Consider the following 16,673-nt stretch of genomic DNA (forward strand, 5'->3'; position numbering starts at 1 on the left):
TGAAAGCGTACATTTAGAATTATTGCGAAATCTTTGTTATTGTACATAGGTAACATGACCTTATCACGATATGAAATTAAAAGCGCTGTTTTTTTTTATAATTAGAATTCTTATCAGGATATTATTTTCTTAATTAATTAAACAGTGGAACAAATTTTACCAAAAATGTTGCTATGATTATTGTGTTTTATTTAAGTATTCTGTTTAGTTTGGCTAGTTACAACAAGTAGGTACAACTTTTATAAAAACCGCTAAATAAAAGAAAAAGAAATATTCAAAAGTCAATAAAGTACCTTTTAATTAGATCCGTGTATCTTTAAACCTCCTAAAGCCGATATTTCCAGGATTTTAAAAGGACATTCAGTCTTACGATTTTAAGTTACAGTGTCGATTCCTTAAAATTTTCGTTGGGCTAAGCGAATGACCTGTAACAGGCTGAACGGAGTATTTAACTACTTATAACGAAGCGTGTACGTGAAGATAATAGTACTAGGAGCTGCACCTAAGCACGAACTAACCCGATTAACCCCTGACCGGGCAATTATATTTAACTTTATTCGCTATGCACCTCGTGTTAAGGTAATCGGACAATCGGCCGTTAGCGTGTTAACTTGTCAAGCCCCCGGATAATAAGATCACCATTCAGCTAACAAATTGTGGACTCAGGAACATTTGATACGTTGGCTCTTCGAACACTACTACTACTTCGAAAGCTCTATAAGATTATCTCTTACTTTAATACCTAATAAAAAAAATACTTACTTATCGAAAGCACATATTAATATTGAATAAAGTAATCAAGATAAATAATCATATTGGGTAGAGTATGATGTCTAAATAAAATCAACATGGTGTTGTGTATACCTAATGTTCACTGTATGAAACAAAACTAAGCAAGTATAATTGAATGCAACATCCTGAAAGTTCTCAATATTCTCATGGATTAAATTTCGATTATAATAGTTCAGAACTCGTACACACTGGATGCTAAGAGCAATTATGACGCTACCACAAGTTATAAGTTTCAGAGACTTCTTAAAGAACAATTATAAAACTCTCACTTATATTAACCTATATTCTGCATGAAGAGTAGATATTTCTCCTTGAAATTTTAGTGGATTAAAGGAGAGAAAAGTGCCTTTTTTGCGCGCGGCAAAAGGGCAAAAGCATCGTTATCCGTCGAGACTATTCAGCCGACGCCTGCCGTCCAAAGGAGGTCACTCGGTGGAGGAGTGGCTCACTGTGCAGCAATGCATTTTGCACAGTGGATCGCAAGTCACAGTTCAGTCACACCGGTTGCCGTCGCCGGTGCGTGACGCGCATGCTGATACGGAGACGGCATTCAGCATTGATGCCGATTTCTGATTGTCGATAGTCCATTTCTACAAATAATCTTGATACAATCACGATGAAATAGAAAGCTGAATGTTTCCCAGTATCACACTTTTCTGCCACGATTCTGCGGGAATGAAATTGAAAATATGTTTTCCCTAATTAGAAAACGTTAATTTTAAAACAAAAAAAACGTGGTCAGTATTAAAACTATGTGTTAGGTTAAATTAACATGCCCAGCAGGTACCATTTATCCTCTCACGTACAGTACAGACATAAAAAACTCGTTAGGTTAATTACCAGAAAGTTTTATTTTTCCATCAACTTTCCATAGAAACAGGCATTCTACATCTGAGTCTTATTTGGTAATCTCTAGATGTCCAAGACTCACAAAAATATTCTTCCAGCAAGACTTCCTGTTTATGATAATGTCCCTGCAAAATATTTATGAAAATACAAACAGATGCTGCAGCTAAAAACAACTGTAATCAAATATGCAGAAACCACGACCTTTGGTATCGTATAAGCGAAAATCGATAAAACGAAAATAACCAAAATCGGAAATAAATGGAGCAGATATGGGGGAGCAAAGAGGCTATTATTTTGAGGAATAGTCAAACCATTGTTCGCCTCGAAGCAACAAGAATTTGAGTCAGAGTTTAACAAGCACTGAACAAAATTTACTGTCAGTCTTGTTTCTCTCGTACGTGCCCATAGAGACTCGTTCGTTACTGAGCGTAACCGTTCATCATACAATATACTATACTGTACCTACGTATATCTTTGTCCTAATTGAAGATTAAAGCCGACGTTACTTTCGTCACGAGATATTCATTCCCATTCTGTCAATCAAATCGACAATCGGTAGTGGTTTAATTTTACGCGCGGTTCAAATTACCATGACATTGGCAAAAATCTCAAATATCAAAGTCGAGAAGTTATCACCTTGGAAATACACGAATACAGGTCTATATTCGTCAATTAATACGTGCATAGAAATATTACCTCAACTGTCTTTACTCATAGCAACAGCTATATTATTAGGAACGACTATTTGCCCCGATGTTTGTCAAACATCGATGACACATTTTATTGTAATGCATGTAATCAGTAGAGGCATGATGCAACTACAAGTAGTCACGTTACGGCGGCAACCATCTGTTATAGTCGTATCAATCAATATAATAGGAAAGGGCGACATCTCTATAACGTCGTTGCCTCACAAAAATGGTCGATTGCGTAACTCCATCTCAGCGTGGCGACAATTGGCCGGCCTAGATGACATCACCCATGCCCTCATACAGCGGCGATATAGCCATCAGATCGATGGTAAAACTTCGGCAATGTATTAATTTAGCCCACTCCCCTGGGTAATGTTCTACGCCCTAGTAAGCTTACCTAATGGACTGCTACATTTTTCTGTGCATTATAAACGAGAAACAAGCTGAGGTGTTTGGGATCGCAATATTTTGTAACAACGACGCCTTTGTTTTACATTGAATGTTTCTTACACACCTATAGAAGGTATCAAGTAGCTATGTATACTTAGGTATAAAGATTTCCTTTGACGATATAGCGAGATGGATATAAAGACTGATAGAGCATAGATTTCTAGAACATCAATTTCCGTGCAATATCGCTTTCTACGATTCTCGAAAGTAGGTTAAATTCTGGTTTAGGTATCTAGCTTTATTATTGACTATAACCGTAAAAATGAGCATCGGGCGACCGCTAAGTGCCTCACACTTCAGCTATAACATCCCCTATTTTCGATTCCTTTAAATTGGCCCTTAAATTAATTTCGGGTAACAGCTGTGCTATCGATTTACGAGCCAATTAAGCCAATTTAAAGAAAAATAGATTGCCACACTCTCACACGTTTACACTTATAAACTTTTATTTGTTTGTTTCGTTTTAAAAAAATAATTGCTTCTGCTTACGTTTTAAGTGTAGTTAGGTTAACTAACCCCAACTGGTAGATGATGTATGATATCATAGAAATGAAGAAACGCTCTAACGAAATATCGCAATATTGCTATTGAAGAAGTGGTGGGACTTCCAAGTTTGGATTTCCACTTGGCTTAAAATAGGTACATTATTTTTCGTAATGTTTTCGCTTCATAGTTTGTTTGTTTTATCTCGTAAGTTATTAGGTTATCTAAGTCCTGAGAATAGACAAAGTGATTCACTTGATCACACTCATTAAGTCCAATGAGGTCATGTTGAACCATTGACCTTGAATTACAACTATTACAAGGCACGTGATGATGTTTACTTTATCCATTTCGATGAGCACAGCTTTGTGAATCCATGTCTTTTAATATTTAATACCAACGGTACCCGAGAAAGTTTAATGTTACAGGCAGTGTTTAAACATGTAAGTACAGTGGAAACTAAGAATAATGTTCCATAAATTTGAGTGCGAAAAACGTTTAACATAATTTTATGAATATTTATTCACGCGAAAACTGCAAACCAAAGGTAATTGCGAAAGTTTCGAATGAATATGCGAGAAGCTTTTAACCGTTAGTTGACTGCGGGCGGGAGCGATAAGCGAAGTTGTAACTGCACGGGTTCGACAAGAGCTATGACATTCCACCCTCCCGCGATCCTCCCCCCGCGGACCTGCACTTTGCACCTAGGATCTGTTGCAGTGAAGACATACTGAGAGGTCAGCTATGGGCAAAACATACAGCTTTACTGCGCTGTAGGTAACAAACCAACATCTGCAGGTTACATTCGAGCTGGGCAGTAGGCCAAAAACATAGAACTATGCACAGACAATACCAAGGATGTGCAGAAGTAATACATCTGTGCATCGAGCAAGATGGAAGAAATAAATACTTTAATCCGACAAATCTTTCTTCATCGCATTTTCACGAAATTACTATATTCCGACTTCCGTTCACTTTCATAACGCATGCAAACCACATGTATTCATCCAAACGTATAATTAAAACTATCGCAGCGCTGCACGACCACTGCATTATTTGCTGTCTAAACAATATTTGCCTAATGTTTTTCTTGGAACTTATCCAGCAAGTTAAATCTCCCTTGACAGTCGGTTGAGTTGAATAAATTTTCTTATTTTCATATACATGAACGTCGCGGCAAACGATGTATCAATAGTTGTTTAAAAAGCGTTTTCAGAGCTTAGCGACGTTTCCACGAAAAGTTACATCATATGTTTGCCCTTGTTAAATGTACGAGTATTCAAACGAACTTGTAAAAGGTGACGCGATTCAATTAATCTTCATTTCAATTTTCACGCTGGTGTCATAAATTAATAACTTTAGTGGGTCACGCCACGCGTCATTTCAAATAGAACGAGTATGGGTCTCGCATACTGGCGATCGTTTTATATTTCACATTCCCATTGTTCCATTCACAAGTGGGTCAGTCCTGGATTGAATCAGGATAAAGTTACTGGCGACGGATGCTGCGCTGCAGACGCCCGCGGACGAAGTTAAAATTCAATAGACTGGAAAATAAAATCTGTTGTTTCAACTCCAGCGAGTAGAAAAGCACTAGGTTGCCAGTTCAGGACTAAATCAAGGACGAACTATGCATGTATTCACTTCCTGTTACAAGGAAAGTTAAATACGCTTCGAATAGAATGAAAATAAAAACTGTTACATTGGCAAGCTTTCCCATTGTTTCTAGTCTAGTGTGAAACTGTATGGTACAAGTGGGTCAGGAATTCAGGATTGAATCAAGGATAAAGTTTCCCGAGGACGGATGCTGCACCGTGTAGCGGTTGAAAATGTTGAAATCCAACGCGGACAAAGTTAGAATAAATATTTTCGCCGCAGTCAATGTAAAAACTAGTTTGTATTCATGCCCGTTTATTTATCGAAAACTGTCGCGCACATGTTGAAACTAAATAAACAGTTGAAATAAACACTTCAAATCCAATCAGCATGCCACAACAACATGCCTATTACTACTATTTTATAATTACTACTATTTTTGACATATAACTTAATTTATTGACTCACTTTAATAGCGATCTTGATTAGCGAGTGTTAAAGGATATATCTGGAATAATTGGAACAATTCAATGGTGAAACACGCTATGAATTTTCATGAAGCATTGTAATTTGTTGCGATGGCTCATTAACATGCAATCCCTTTTCTTTCAGGTCAAAGTTCCAGGGACGCCGTCCGAAGCGGCTCTATAAACTTAAAACAAGTGAGTATTAAACAAACTACTACGTGTCATAAAATCTTCAAACATCAGCTATTTCGACAAGTTTTATATCAGCTTATTGTTCAATGGCATCAGGTCTTAATAGGTTTTAAATGGAAAGTTCTTTATTTCTAGTTTATATTCGAACTTGTCTATGTTGTAGGAATTTCCTATTTGGTTCAGCTATTCCGGACTAGCAAAATTCTTGTTCAACTCTATTGTTCAGTTTGTCGTTTTCGATTGTCGCCAGCAGATGCTGCTCGCTCTATAGAAATGATGGTACTGCTCCATACTGTAGATATGGACTCGACATAAACTTACAGGTATCTTGTATCTTTGTGGTCTCACCAGCTCGCAGCGCCACCCAGACGTGAATTGTAAAACACCCACTCACGTTTTATGTTCGCGCCGCTCCAATATAGTATACCGTTTGTCATCTCTCACGACGTCTGGCCATAATGTCCGATATCAGGGCAATATCCGTCGTAATGTGCCTTCTATTGCGCTAACCATATCTGCTGTTCCTGAATTGCTGCCAACTTTACTGACATTCATATCCATAGAAATGTTTGAAGTTAGGTACATTTTAAACTAAATGACTCTAGTTTTGGTAAATCGTAATCTAGTTTGTTTTGCAAATTGTCCAATTATTTCGTATATTTTATCTGTTATGGTTCAAATGTGAGCAAGACGTACTTTTTATCTAGAAATTATTTTTTTAAATTAAAATTATCACTTGCTTCGCTTGCTCCACAAAAATATAGAGTTAAGGTTCACAGATAAAGTTAGTAGGTAGGTTGTTCATTATAAAAATCTTGGATTTTTCTGTGTTTTCATCTGAAATCTTTAACTACAAACTACTCCAAATAATAGCTGTTCAAAACCAACATTCATACTCCTTTACACATGAAGAGCTTCCCAAATATGAGAGTGGATTACACTTCACTCGGGCACTAAATTATTATGTTATACTCGTCCAAGTTCGTCTCAGGTAGGGGAAGCGTCTGCATAGTGCGACAATAAGGGGCTTCGGTTTAGTGCGTCTAGACGACGCAGGCGTCGCTCCTCGTAAATCACACCCTCTGTTTTACCACTCCGCAGTATAGCGGAACTAAAGTGTCCTGAAGTATTCGCAATGGAACAATATTTCGAGTCAGTCTAAAGGAACGATTTAATTGTCAGACATGACCGATTCGGTTAGCAATACCTATTCTAAAAATATTTAAATGCACTGCTTATAGTAAGCTAAAAATAAAATTGTTTAAGAACAAGGTATGCGGATAAACGTAGAGCAATAACGAAGTTATAACCGCTTCGTGAGCCTGGAAGCTACGTCTGTTTAAGGTGTGCTGTGGGAGACTACAGACGTATAATTAGATAGTCTAGTCAGAAGTCTAGACGAGAAAAAAATTCTAGGAGCAGGAAGAGCAAAGTGCAGTTCTCAAGTACCATTTTCTGCAAGCTCAAGAAATGTAGTTACGTATTCAACGCGCGTAGCAGGTAGACGATATTTCAGTGAATATGCATCATATAATCGATTGGAAGACAGACAAATAAATTCGGCGAATGGGTCTGCCTGGGGGAGGTGCGTTCGGCCCAGTGTAAATCACTGACTGCAGCCGGCCACACTATATCGATGTAATATCGCCCCTGAGGATGCGGTGCAAACCATAAACGGACAATCGACAACAACCCAATGAGATCACCTGCAGATAAGAATACTTTATTGCCATTTTCGGAACCGACATCTAAATTCCTCGAAACCATTGTAGCTTTTTAGTTTACTGTCCTTGGCTTAAAAACAAATGGCTGCGGCTAGACAAAGGGAGATAGCCAATAAAATTGCAGAGTGTACACAAGGTCTATTTCAAAGAATTGCGTATACGCAGCTGTCCAGTTGAAATGATGTCACATGCTTGTTTTTGTCATGTGGCGTCAATGGTTCTGTACACATGCTTATTTCCTTTTGTGTAATTGTATATTAATTTTGTAGAAGGTGAATAGCACCGGTCTATTAGGTATTTATACTGTATTTAATGGATGTTTTATTTATTACTTTGCTACTAATGGAAACTGATAAGAAGAAGAATGGAAACTGTCATTCTGAACCTGTATAATATCCATTTATTTCCTAAAGTTTTTGTAAAAGCAATATCTTTTAATAAATTCATTCTGTGTATTCTTTTAACACGACCCGTGTCTGCATAGCGTCCGCCAAAATGCCAGTCGGTGTGGCCCTGCACTGCACATGTTATTGTACGCGAGTGGCGATGGCGGAAACGTTTTTACTCTTTTTACTCTCTCTCTACCCTCCCTCGTACTGCGATTTGCTGAGAGTTCAGCCAAAATGGGGTTCAGAGTAAACGGAATAAGCCATAAAGAACCTTCTTTAAAAGGGTAAAATCTTAGCAGAGGGAAAGATCTCACTATTATTCAGCTTGTATCCTTTTTGAAGAAAGAATTTGCAACTTTCTTGTAGTTTTTTGTTGTTTGTTGTACCCTATAAGTTCATGTATTGTTTATCAGTTATATACGGGTGGGAGCTCATGAGAATTGCCACTTGGCTCGCGTTGTCTCCGATCTCCGAGTTGTTCAGTTGTTTCTTCAGTCGGCAACACAAGCCTGATATATTCATGATATCGACAGTGCGGAGTGTAGCTTGGGACGACGTTACTGCGGAAGTTTGTGTTTTATGTTTACTTTAAATCCCTAGCCTGTCTATCCTACTTTCGTGGCATTATTCCGCCATAGCGTAAATATTTATTTATGTATCATTTTACTGCGCGTTGTTAGTCTTCTTCGTTCGTTGTTAGTCTTCAGTTCGATGTTCCCGTTAATTTAACACCGCCTGTCTGCATATATCAGTGTACTAGAAAGTCAAAACCACGCAAAGTGAAGTAAAACAATAACATTAACATGATATATTGGCATTTGATGTGTATCGGCCTGTTACGCGATTAAATAAGCCATATATTTTTTGTTCGGTAATGCGGATACAATATTATGCTTTCCGACAATAGCTCAGTCATAAAGCCAGGGGTAGGCAACGCAACGGTGATAATTTACGAGTCGCCCATAAACCACGCGTGCTGCGGGAATCAGCCATTCCGAGGCTGTCGTAAAAAGCACCAGAGTCAGGTAATTACGCGAGACTAAGACATGTACAAGGTCAACAACATCACATACTTTGACTTTCCTAATGGTTTCCCCAAGTAATTTCCTTAGTAACACTAAGTAGCCTAATTGCTATTCGGTTAGAAATTAAGCTTGGGAACCTTCAGCATAAAAGGACATGGTATATTATATCTAATTATGAAATTTTGAATAGGAAGTGACACAGATATTCTTCACGTGGATGTCGTATAAGTTTTAGAAGATGGTTAGCATCTTTCTGTAAAGAAATTCCATCTTCTTAGTTAAATCACCAAAGTGACTGTCACAAAGGTCCTTATAACAAAATCGTTGTAATCTTCAAAGTAAAAATACAGGCCGTAAATAAAAGGCAAAGGAAAATTTATGTTTTAAATTGTATATTCTGTAAAACACAGTGAAATCATTTAATCAACCTCTGCAGGAACTAGGTATATCACGGACGTGATACCTATAGGCTCGTGTCTATTTGAAGGAAACCATACAACAGTGTAAAACTGTGCAAACAATCGTCCCACAGACGATAGACGAGTCACCGTCACTATGAAGCTATTGTCTTGGGGTTGGTAATCTAATTTAGGTCTTTCAAAACTTAATGTTCTGGTTTTAGTAAAAAAAAAGTACATATCTAAACTCGGGATCTAGTCTCTTTTCAGATGCAAAGCTGCAAGTAATCAAGTTTTCTCTTGTCCACACTTAGTATTAAATTGTATGCTATCAGGCATAGTTGCATTGGGTATTAATACTATAAGTTCCAACTCGTTAAATAAGTCAGGGAGTAGAAGTCACGAACAGTGTCACTTGTGTATGTCCTTGTAAACCTGTTTACGAAAGAGTACTGTATAAAAAAAAAAATTATAATAACGCGTATAAACACTGTTTTTGTAATGATAAGTATTTTGTAATGTATAACTATCTTTCTTAGGAGGAGAGTGTTATTAAAAATAAAAGGAAGTATGCATTTACAAAACACCCGAGAACATCTTGAAATCAGTTCAACATTAATCTTCAGTGGCATCCTTTCGAACGGTAACCACAACCATCTCGTTTCGGAAACGCGCGCATCTGTCCAAATGTGTCCATTTGAAACCGCGTCATAACGGTACGATAGTGGGAGAGCAATAAAGATGGATTTAATGGACATCTCCGCGTCTTCAGTTCAGACCCTTGTGGGCTCGTTTGTAAGTGATATGGTTCTTTCTGTTGCTAATACAACATAAAGGTAGTTGAAAAAAACGTTAAAAGAGTTTATAAGATAATGATATGTTAAATTTTGTACTAGTAGAATGTTGTGATAACTATGACTTTTCATTCTGTTGACATTTCTTTTACTGTTGTAGGTACATACATATTGATTGACGTTTCGGCTGACTTAGTAGCACTTTTCTACATTTTTCTCTACATTACGGTAATGTCCAGCTGGCCTAATCCCTGCATTTGCTCCGGCAAATATATTGCAACGCCCAATATTTACACCTTGTATGTAATTTGTTCGTCCTGTGAAAACCAAGGTTAGAGTCTTTCCACGTTTTTATAATTTCTTTCCATACATACATACATAAAATCACGCCTATTTCCTACTGAGCTAAGCAGAACCTATGGAATACCATTTGCTTCGATCCTGACACACTTATCTTGCTTCCATCCCAATCAATCAACTTCAATTCGATTCTTTTCTTTCCATTTCTATAGAATAAGCAATACAAAACACAAAGTAAATCACTGCCCCAAAACACTAAACTTTATTATACGCATAACCCTTAAAACTACATGAAAACTCGTAAATAGTGAGAAATTGAAATACGGCACGTGCCTGACTAGTTACGACGACTGTAATCAAAAGGTGTTTTGTCACAAACACTAAACTCCAAATATCATTTAACGACCTATCTGCTGTCACCAACATGATTTACCACAACGTCACCTGCATGGTTTTTCACCCCACATGAGAAAACAACGGACTTTTTTGTTTTTTTACCCTCATATTGCTTTAGGCTAGGGAGATGACCGAAAAAAACAATTGATTATCATATTTTTACGATAACAATATTATCTGTGGTGTGCCGTAACTAAATAGACAAATAAAGGAGTTTTATTAAGCATGAAATCGTATTTTGACAGATGCGCCCGGTGTACATCGGTTTTAAATTATTTTATGGTTCATTAAAAATAAAACATGCATCGTAAAAGAATGCTTCCGATTTCTTTTTTACTGATTTAACCGAAATTTTCGGAAACAATTGAGAAATTACTGGTAGGGTCGCACTATGTGACGTTTAGTTCTTAACCCCGATACGAGGTATGAAAACCTTTTTAATTTACTTACGTACCTACCTACATCAGAAAAAGTCTAGACATTTTACGAAACGACGCAAAACGATTCGTGAAAACTTCCAAATGGCGACAAGAGGCCTAACATGTTAACGAATGCATGGAATCGATTCCTCCGATATTAGCTGCCTGGGTGGGCCATATCGATGACTACGGTACGGCAACAAACAAACATACGTGAATATTTATAGCACCTCGGTACGGAGAACTATGACATTGTGATGCACACATGCATTCGAGCACGTGACTTCCGCTGTCGAAATAGATCGACGTCTGCGCCGCTCGTATGCGCCCGAGTTCAAACTTCTCAAGTTGCGCTCGAAGTTGTGTTGCTATGCTACTGTAATAACACCTCGTGACAAATCTGAAAGGCGCATTCTGCTTTCATAACAATCAATCTTAGGTCAATGTTCACTGGGTTACCACAACCCACCCGTTTTTAAACTTGATGAAAACACCCCAAGTTTAGTCATGCATAAGTTTCCAAAAAAATATACTTTTACAGTTTCTTTAAAAAAAAGCACCATTGGAAAAGAGTCACCAAACATCCCTTTCAAAGCTTCTTAGAAATCAAATATCTACTTCCAAATAACTATCTAAAACCTCTTTTCAAACAGATAACTTTTCATCACATCCCATTTCATCCGGTTCAGTGAATCCGAAAAATTTTACGTCACTCGTAGCGGATTTCGAGGAAGCGATTCGAGTTGCAGTCGCCGAAAAGTCTCTTAGGAACTAAATCCTTTACCGAAGCGACGTGGAAAATAGCGACAAGTAATATTTCTGAGAAAATTATTCATGGATGAGCGACTTACGTAAATATCATTGAAAATGTATTCTGCATTTTCGGCGCAATTTACCTTCCTTAGTACACTGAGTCTGTGAAAAACCCTTACACAATTCCTTTTTATATATTGTAAGGATTTTCTATGAGGTTTTTACGGAACAGATTTTCAGCAGAAAAATATCGTAACTTTACTTTTTTTCAAAAATGTAACTGCAAAAGAAATACAAATAGCCTAATCCAAATCCAGAGGGATTTGCATTACTCGATTGCCCTCATCTCTCACCGCCAGACTAACAAAATTAAATCAGACTACCACTAAGCTACCTAATTGCAGCGGCGACTAAATGAGATAGTGTTCCTAAACTGAGTTTTCGGAAGTAAAATTCAATCAGATAGTCGGGTCGTGAATTATTCAGGTTATGACGGGCCTGATTACCAGCTGACCTAAATTACTCTGCGCGGAATGTAGTACCCCTTACCTCCGCGCCCCGCTCCCCGCACCGTGGCGCCATCGTGACATTCCCTCATACACCGCGAAAATGTTAAAACTTACATACCTATATGCCTTATTCATATTCCTAAATAGGGCGGACAAAAACTAACGATCGACCACAACCACAAAAACTAACTTGCTGCACTTTAATACCTACTTATAAGATAAACTACGTTAGACCGTACAAAAACAATGTACATGCATGTAACGATCATATCATATTATATTTTCAAATATGTGTATAAAGTAACTATGTGTCGCCTCTTTAATTGGCATAGTTATCGTCAATCAAATGGAAAGGTGCCAAGAGTGGCAACCCGGAACAGAATGATTGGATTTAATCACATATCCCCTATTCAGCTCTTTGACGTGTGGCAGAAGTCAGAATGGAAAATCAAGTATCATAAGCTATCTATCATCAACAACTAGGTATTAAAATTAGGAGAAAACGAAACGCGAAAACATCCAGTTAATCTGATCTGTAGTACGTAGTAAATAATACAAAGTTAGATGAGTAATCTTAACAAGTAAAACTTGTTTGATAAACTGTGCGTTACATCACAACTTTTTGATTAAAATCACAAATCTTGCCTAAAAGCTTCTGATTTACTTGTAATGGCTGCCCTAAGCACATTCCTCGTTAATAATAAGTACCTCGGAACATAATGTAGGTATGCTGACGTAATTTTACTTGATTGTTGTGTGTTGAAACCATAATAGGTTTGTTTCGAAGTTACTTATCTACTATATACTTCATTTTAAAAGAATTATTCCCCTCCGGAGGGGCCCACCCAAGTTTCCAAATAATGTTTTTCGATTATAACCTCTCCCCTAAGATTGAGTGGTCGTCTTTGTAATTTTCCTTATTTATCTCAGCAAATATTGAATGTAAACAAAATATACGAGTACCAACATAATCACGTTAATAATAAGTCAATATCTGTTTACAACATTGATGCATAGTCTGGATTCGGGAATGGATATTTGTGCTTACTCTATCGAGGTTGTTATGTTACATATATTATGTACGTATACTATCACATATATCTGCACCAAGAATTTAAGAAACTGTGTGTAGCGTGATTGGTTTTTACCAAAGCTAATTACGAAGGATATAAACGCGCCCTTCCTTTAGTAAAAGCAGTGCGTCTGACATTCAAATTCATTCAATTATGTGACCGAATTCGCAGACAGCTGTAATGTAATAAACTTTCAACGTTAATGCAGGGCGCCAATTTAGCTGAGAGCTGTACAGCTGTACATAAACATTCCTAACAGCCACTAAAAGCAGTAAAAGCAAAGTCCAACTTTACAAATTTCACGTCTGATTCGAGTGAGAGCTATTTTGTGAATTGACGCGACATATATACAGCAGTAGGTATATACGTGTGCGAGATTTTGTCGGGGGAAAGATCCATTGTGCTAACCCTCTTAGCCGTCCCCCTGTTAAACCAAGGGTAAGCCGGAGTGGTTGGCTGCCTCCAACAAAACTTGCGGCTCGAGTGCTCACAGAATAAACTGTTTTGAGGGAAAATAACTGTACTTTTATTTTATCTCCGGATGTGTCTTAAAAAAATGAGGAAAAGTTCAGACCGTTTAGCCCTAGTCTAAAGAGACGTGGCGCCTGGAGGCTGATAATAATCCTTGCTACCTGTTTTATCCTGGTACAAAGTTTCATTGTTTAGTTATTCGTTAGGTCTTCTTTTTTATATATTCAGTTTGTTTCACGCCGTAAAACTTGAATTATTTTATAGCTTGCTATAATAAAAGTTGATTTGTTCAAGCTCGTATGACTCAGTCGTGCTCCACCATACATTTAAACGCTAATAAGTTTGTTTTATGTGATATTGGCACTCGTGCCGCTGGGAAAGTTAACCTTTTGTCGATAACAATGATTTACGTACATAATTCCATGAACTGTCTTTAAACAACTGTGTTGATATCTCGTTTAATTCTAAAGATTCTATCACATTCAGTAAGCGCAATTACTCGAACAGAGCAATAAGTTATCTTGACTTGGGTGTAAAATATTACATTGTTCACCTTTTTCCTTAGTTGCTCTTCCGGAAAATACCTAATTCAATCAAGTAATTTCTTTCCGTTGCTCTTAAATGAAGAAATAGCTGCTCAGGACGTGCTGGGCTTTTGCGTTCTCTTGGCGAAGTAAATCTAACTCAGGTTGCTTTAAACGTAGCATATTTTTACCGTTTTAATCTTTTCACTAAGCTTCGTACAGGGGAGTTTATTAAAGTACCGAGTTGTTGAGTACACGAAACACTAATTTCGTAACGCCCATGTTTATCTGAAGCACGTCCCGACTCCTAAATGTTTCTGCGTCTTTTTGAAAATAATTGGAGTGGCCGTTAGTTACGCCGTCATTTGGGGAATAATGTAAATCATTTTGACGACTTGTTTGTACATACTTCGTTTTTATATGTATCAATGTAGGATCTCCCTCATTAAAATGTGTAGGCATCTAGCTCGATTCGGTCCTTTGATCCTTTTTCGTCTGCCCTTCTATCATCCATTTTCTTTTTCAATATTTTTCAAGTTTACGGTGTATTTGTCACGAATCAAAATTCTTCATATAATAACGGCAATCATTTTTACCATGACTCATGAGAATTATACCTCCAAACCCCACAGCGAGTGGAAATCAATTCAATGGCTCTCTTAGCTTGGCGGCTATTACCCAAATTGCGTTGTTTGTATCTTTTATTGATCCGCGGAACGTTATACTTGGGTACTTGTACTCAAAACAAAAGTTTTGTCTTGTTTCGAAGTTCCTAAGTATGTGTGGGTCATGTCATTATGACAGCGGTATCGCAATAAGAAGACGAAGAAAGAAATGATAGAAAGAGAGAATGCGACACGAATTACGCCCCTGACATCTGACAATCGGTCTCTTCTTGAACCCATGGGAGTCACCTCCATCTTATCCCATAGACGTAAATTATATTGAACATTCCCACAAATAGCATTGCAGGTTCAAGTGGCCACATTATCCTAAAAGGAATGTAAGAGAATTCCCTGAAGTGGTTTCGCGACAGCATGCTAAGGAAGGCGGGGAGCGTTCAAAAGCTCATTCTATTTGCGTCTGATCATTATGCGCTAGCACGCGCCTTTAACTGTGTAACAGTACCCGAGTCGTTTCCGTTTACCGATGCCGATGCTATGCCGCCTCTTTCGAACGCCTTCTTTATTAAACCCATTGTAGACAATATTTTCAAAGTGAGATTTCGGTCGGAGTTCACTAATTTGGGCATTTAAAAGCCACGCGCGAGCCAAATTAAGGAATCGAGACTTTTCTGGCAACAACCGCTGTTTTTAGCACGTGCACGGTTTACGAGCGCAACTCGATACCAAAGCAACTTGTGCCTTTAATGATGTTGCTTTCCTCTAAGTAAAATAAATTAAGTAAAGTCACTTCTGTGTCACCGGGAGCATCCAGACTATAAAGAATTATCCGGGACTATGCGGAATTTCACGTAATCTAGACTTATTTATGTCATATTTTAGGTGTAACTAAACCAGTCTTTATATGCAAACCTCAAAACATACATGTTTGCGTGGCTCTAATTTTATTGACATGATGTTTCTTTTTTGTGTAGATGAGCAGGAGGAGTTTATGAGAGCGGTTTGCGCGACGCATGCGCGGGGTGTGGGGAACGATGGTGCGCGAGCGGCTGGCGGCGTGTGCGCTGCTGCTGCTGTGTCCACTGGCGCTCAGCCGGCACGATGACGACTTCGCTTTCGACAACAGCGAGGAATTTCAGGTACGACCTACACTTTTCATTAGCTAGTGTCAGATATAATAGAATCGATCGACTTGACATCGACTGATATCATCAGCATCTTTTCCAACGACATCTCACTATGCTAATGAACGTCACAACACTTTCTGCAGTACTTTGACAGATCTAATTCTTAGGTACTGCACATTGAGGCTATTGTAAAATGTTATCTTTATTGAAATATAATCACTAATCGTTCTGTTTAACACTAGCGACCTCAGGCATTACCAGTTCGTAAACATGACTATTATTATTATTATTTATTTATTTATTTTGAGGAAGACTTACGGCCATATACATTTTCAACATAATAACCAGACAATAACTAAAGGCTAATTACAAGTCTCCACCTAATAGTGGCTAAGTTATTTACCCTTTTACAATTATAAAAATCAAGAAGTAAGTAAATAGGTTAAAGCATGTTAAGTAAGGTAGGTACAAACATTTGACGTTCTCAAACTAGGGCTAATAACTATGTACTGTGTAAGTCCATAGGTCAGCTGGAAGATATAAGCTTGCCTGTACTGTTTTCTATGTATGTTACTGTGGTCTTTACTATTGTGTACAAATAAATAATAATAAAAAGTATTTTGATAA

The 16,673-nt window shown here is 37.7% G+C and overlaps 1 protein-coding gene across 11 annotated transcripts in view; it reads left to right on the forward strand.

Moving 5' to 3' along the window:
• LOC126374662 (dystroglycan 1) overlaps positions 1–16,673 on the forward strand; it is an 83,896-nt gene that overhangs the window by 40,287 nt on the left and 26,936 nt on the right. For 8 of the 11 annotated variants that reach the window (XM_050021353.1, XM_050021354.1, XM_050021355.1 and 5 more), the window contains 2 exons: positions 5,475–5,524; positions 15,894–16,058. In XM_050021353.1, the coding sequence (XP_049877310.1) occupies positions 15,933–16,058 (126 nt within the window). In that variant the 5' untranslated portion in view covers positions 5,475–5,524; positions 15,894–15,932. Of the gene's footprint in view, positions 1–3,690; positions 3,710–5,474; positions 5,525–15,893; positions 16,059–16,673 lie in introns of those variants that run through there. The other 3 variants (XM_050021358.1, XM_050021359.1, XM_050021357.1) reach the window with 2 other exon arrangements.

The sequence above is a fragment of the Pectinophora gossypiella genome, chromosome 17, assembly GCF_024362695.1.
Source record: "Pectinophora gossypiella chromosome 17, ilPecGoss1.1, whole genome shotgun sequence".
NCBI classification, from domain to species: Eukaryota; Metazoa; Arthropoda; class Insecta; order Lepidoptera; family Gelechiidae; genus Pectinophora; species Pectinophora gossypiella.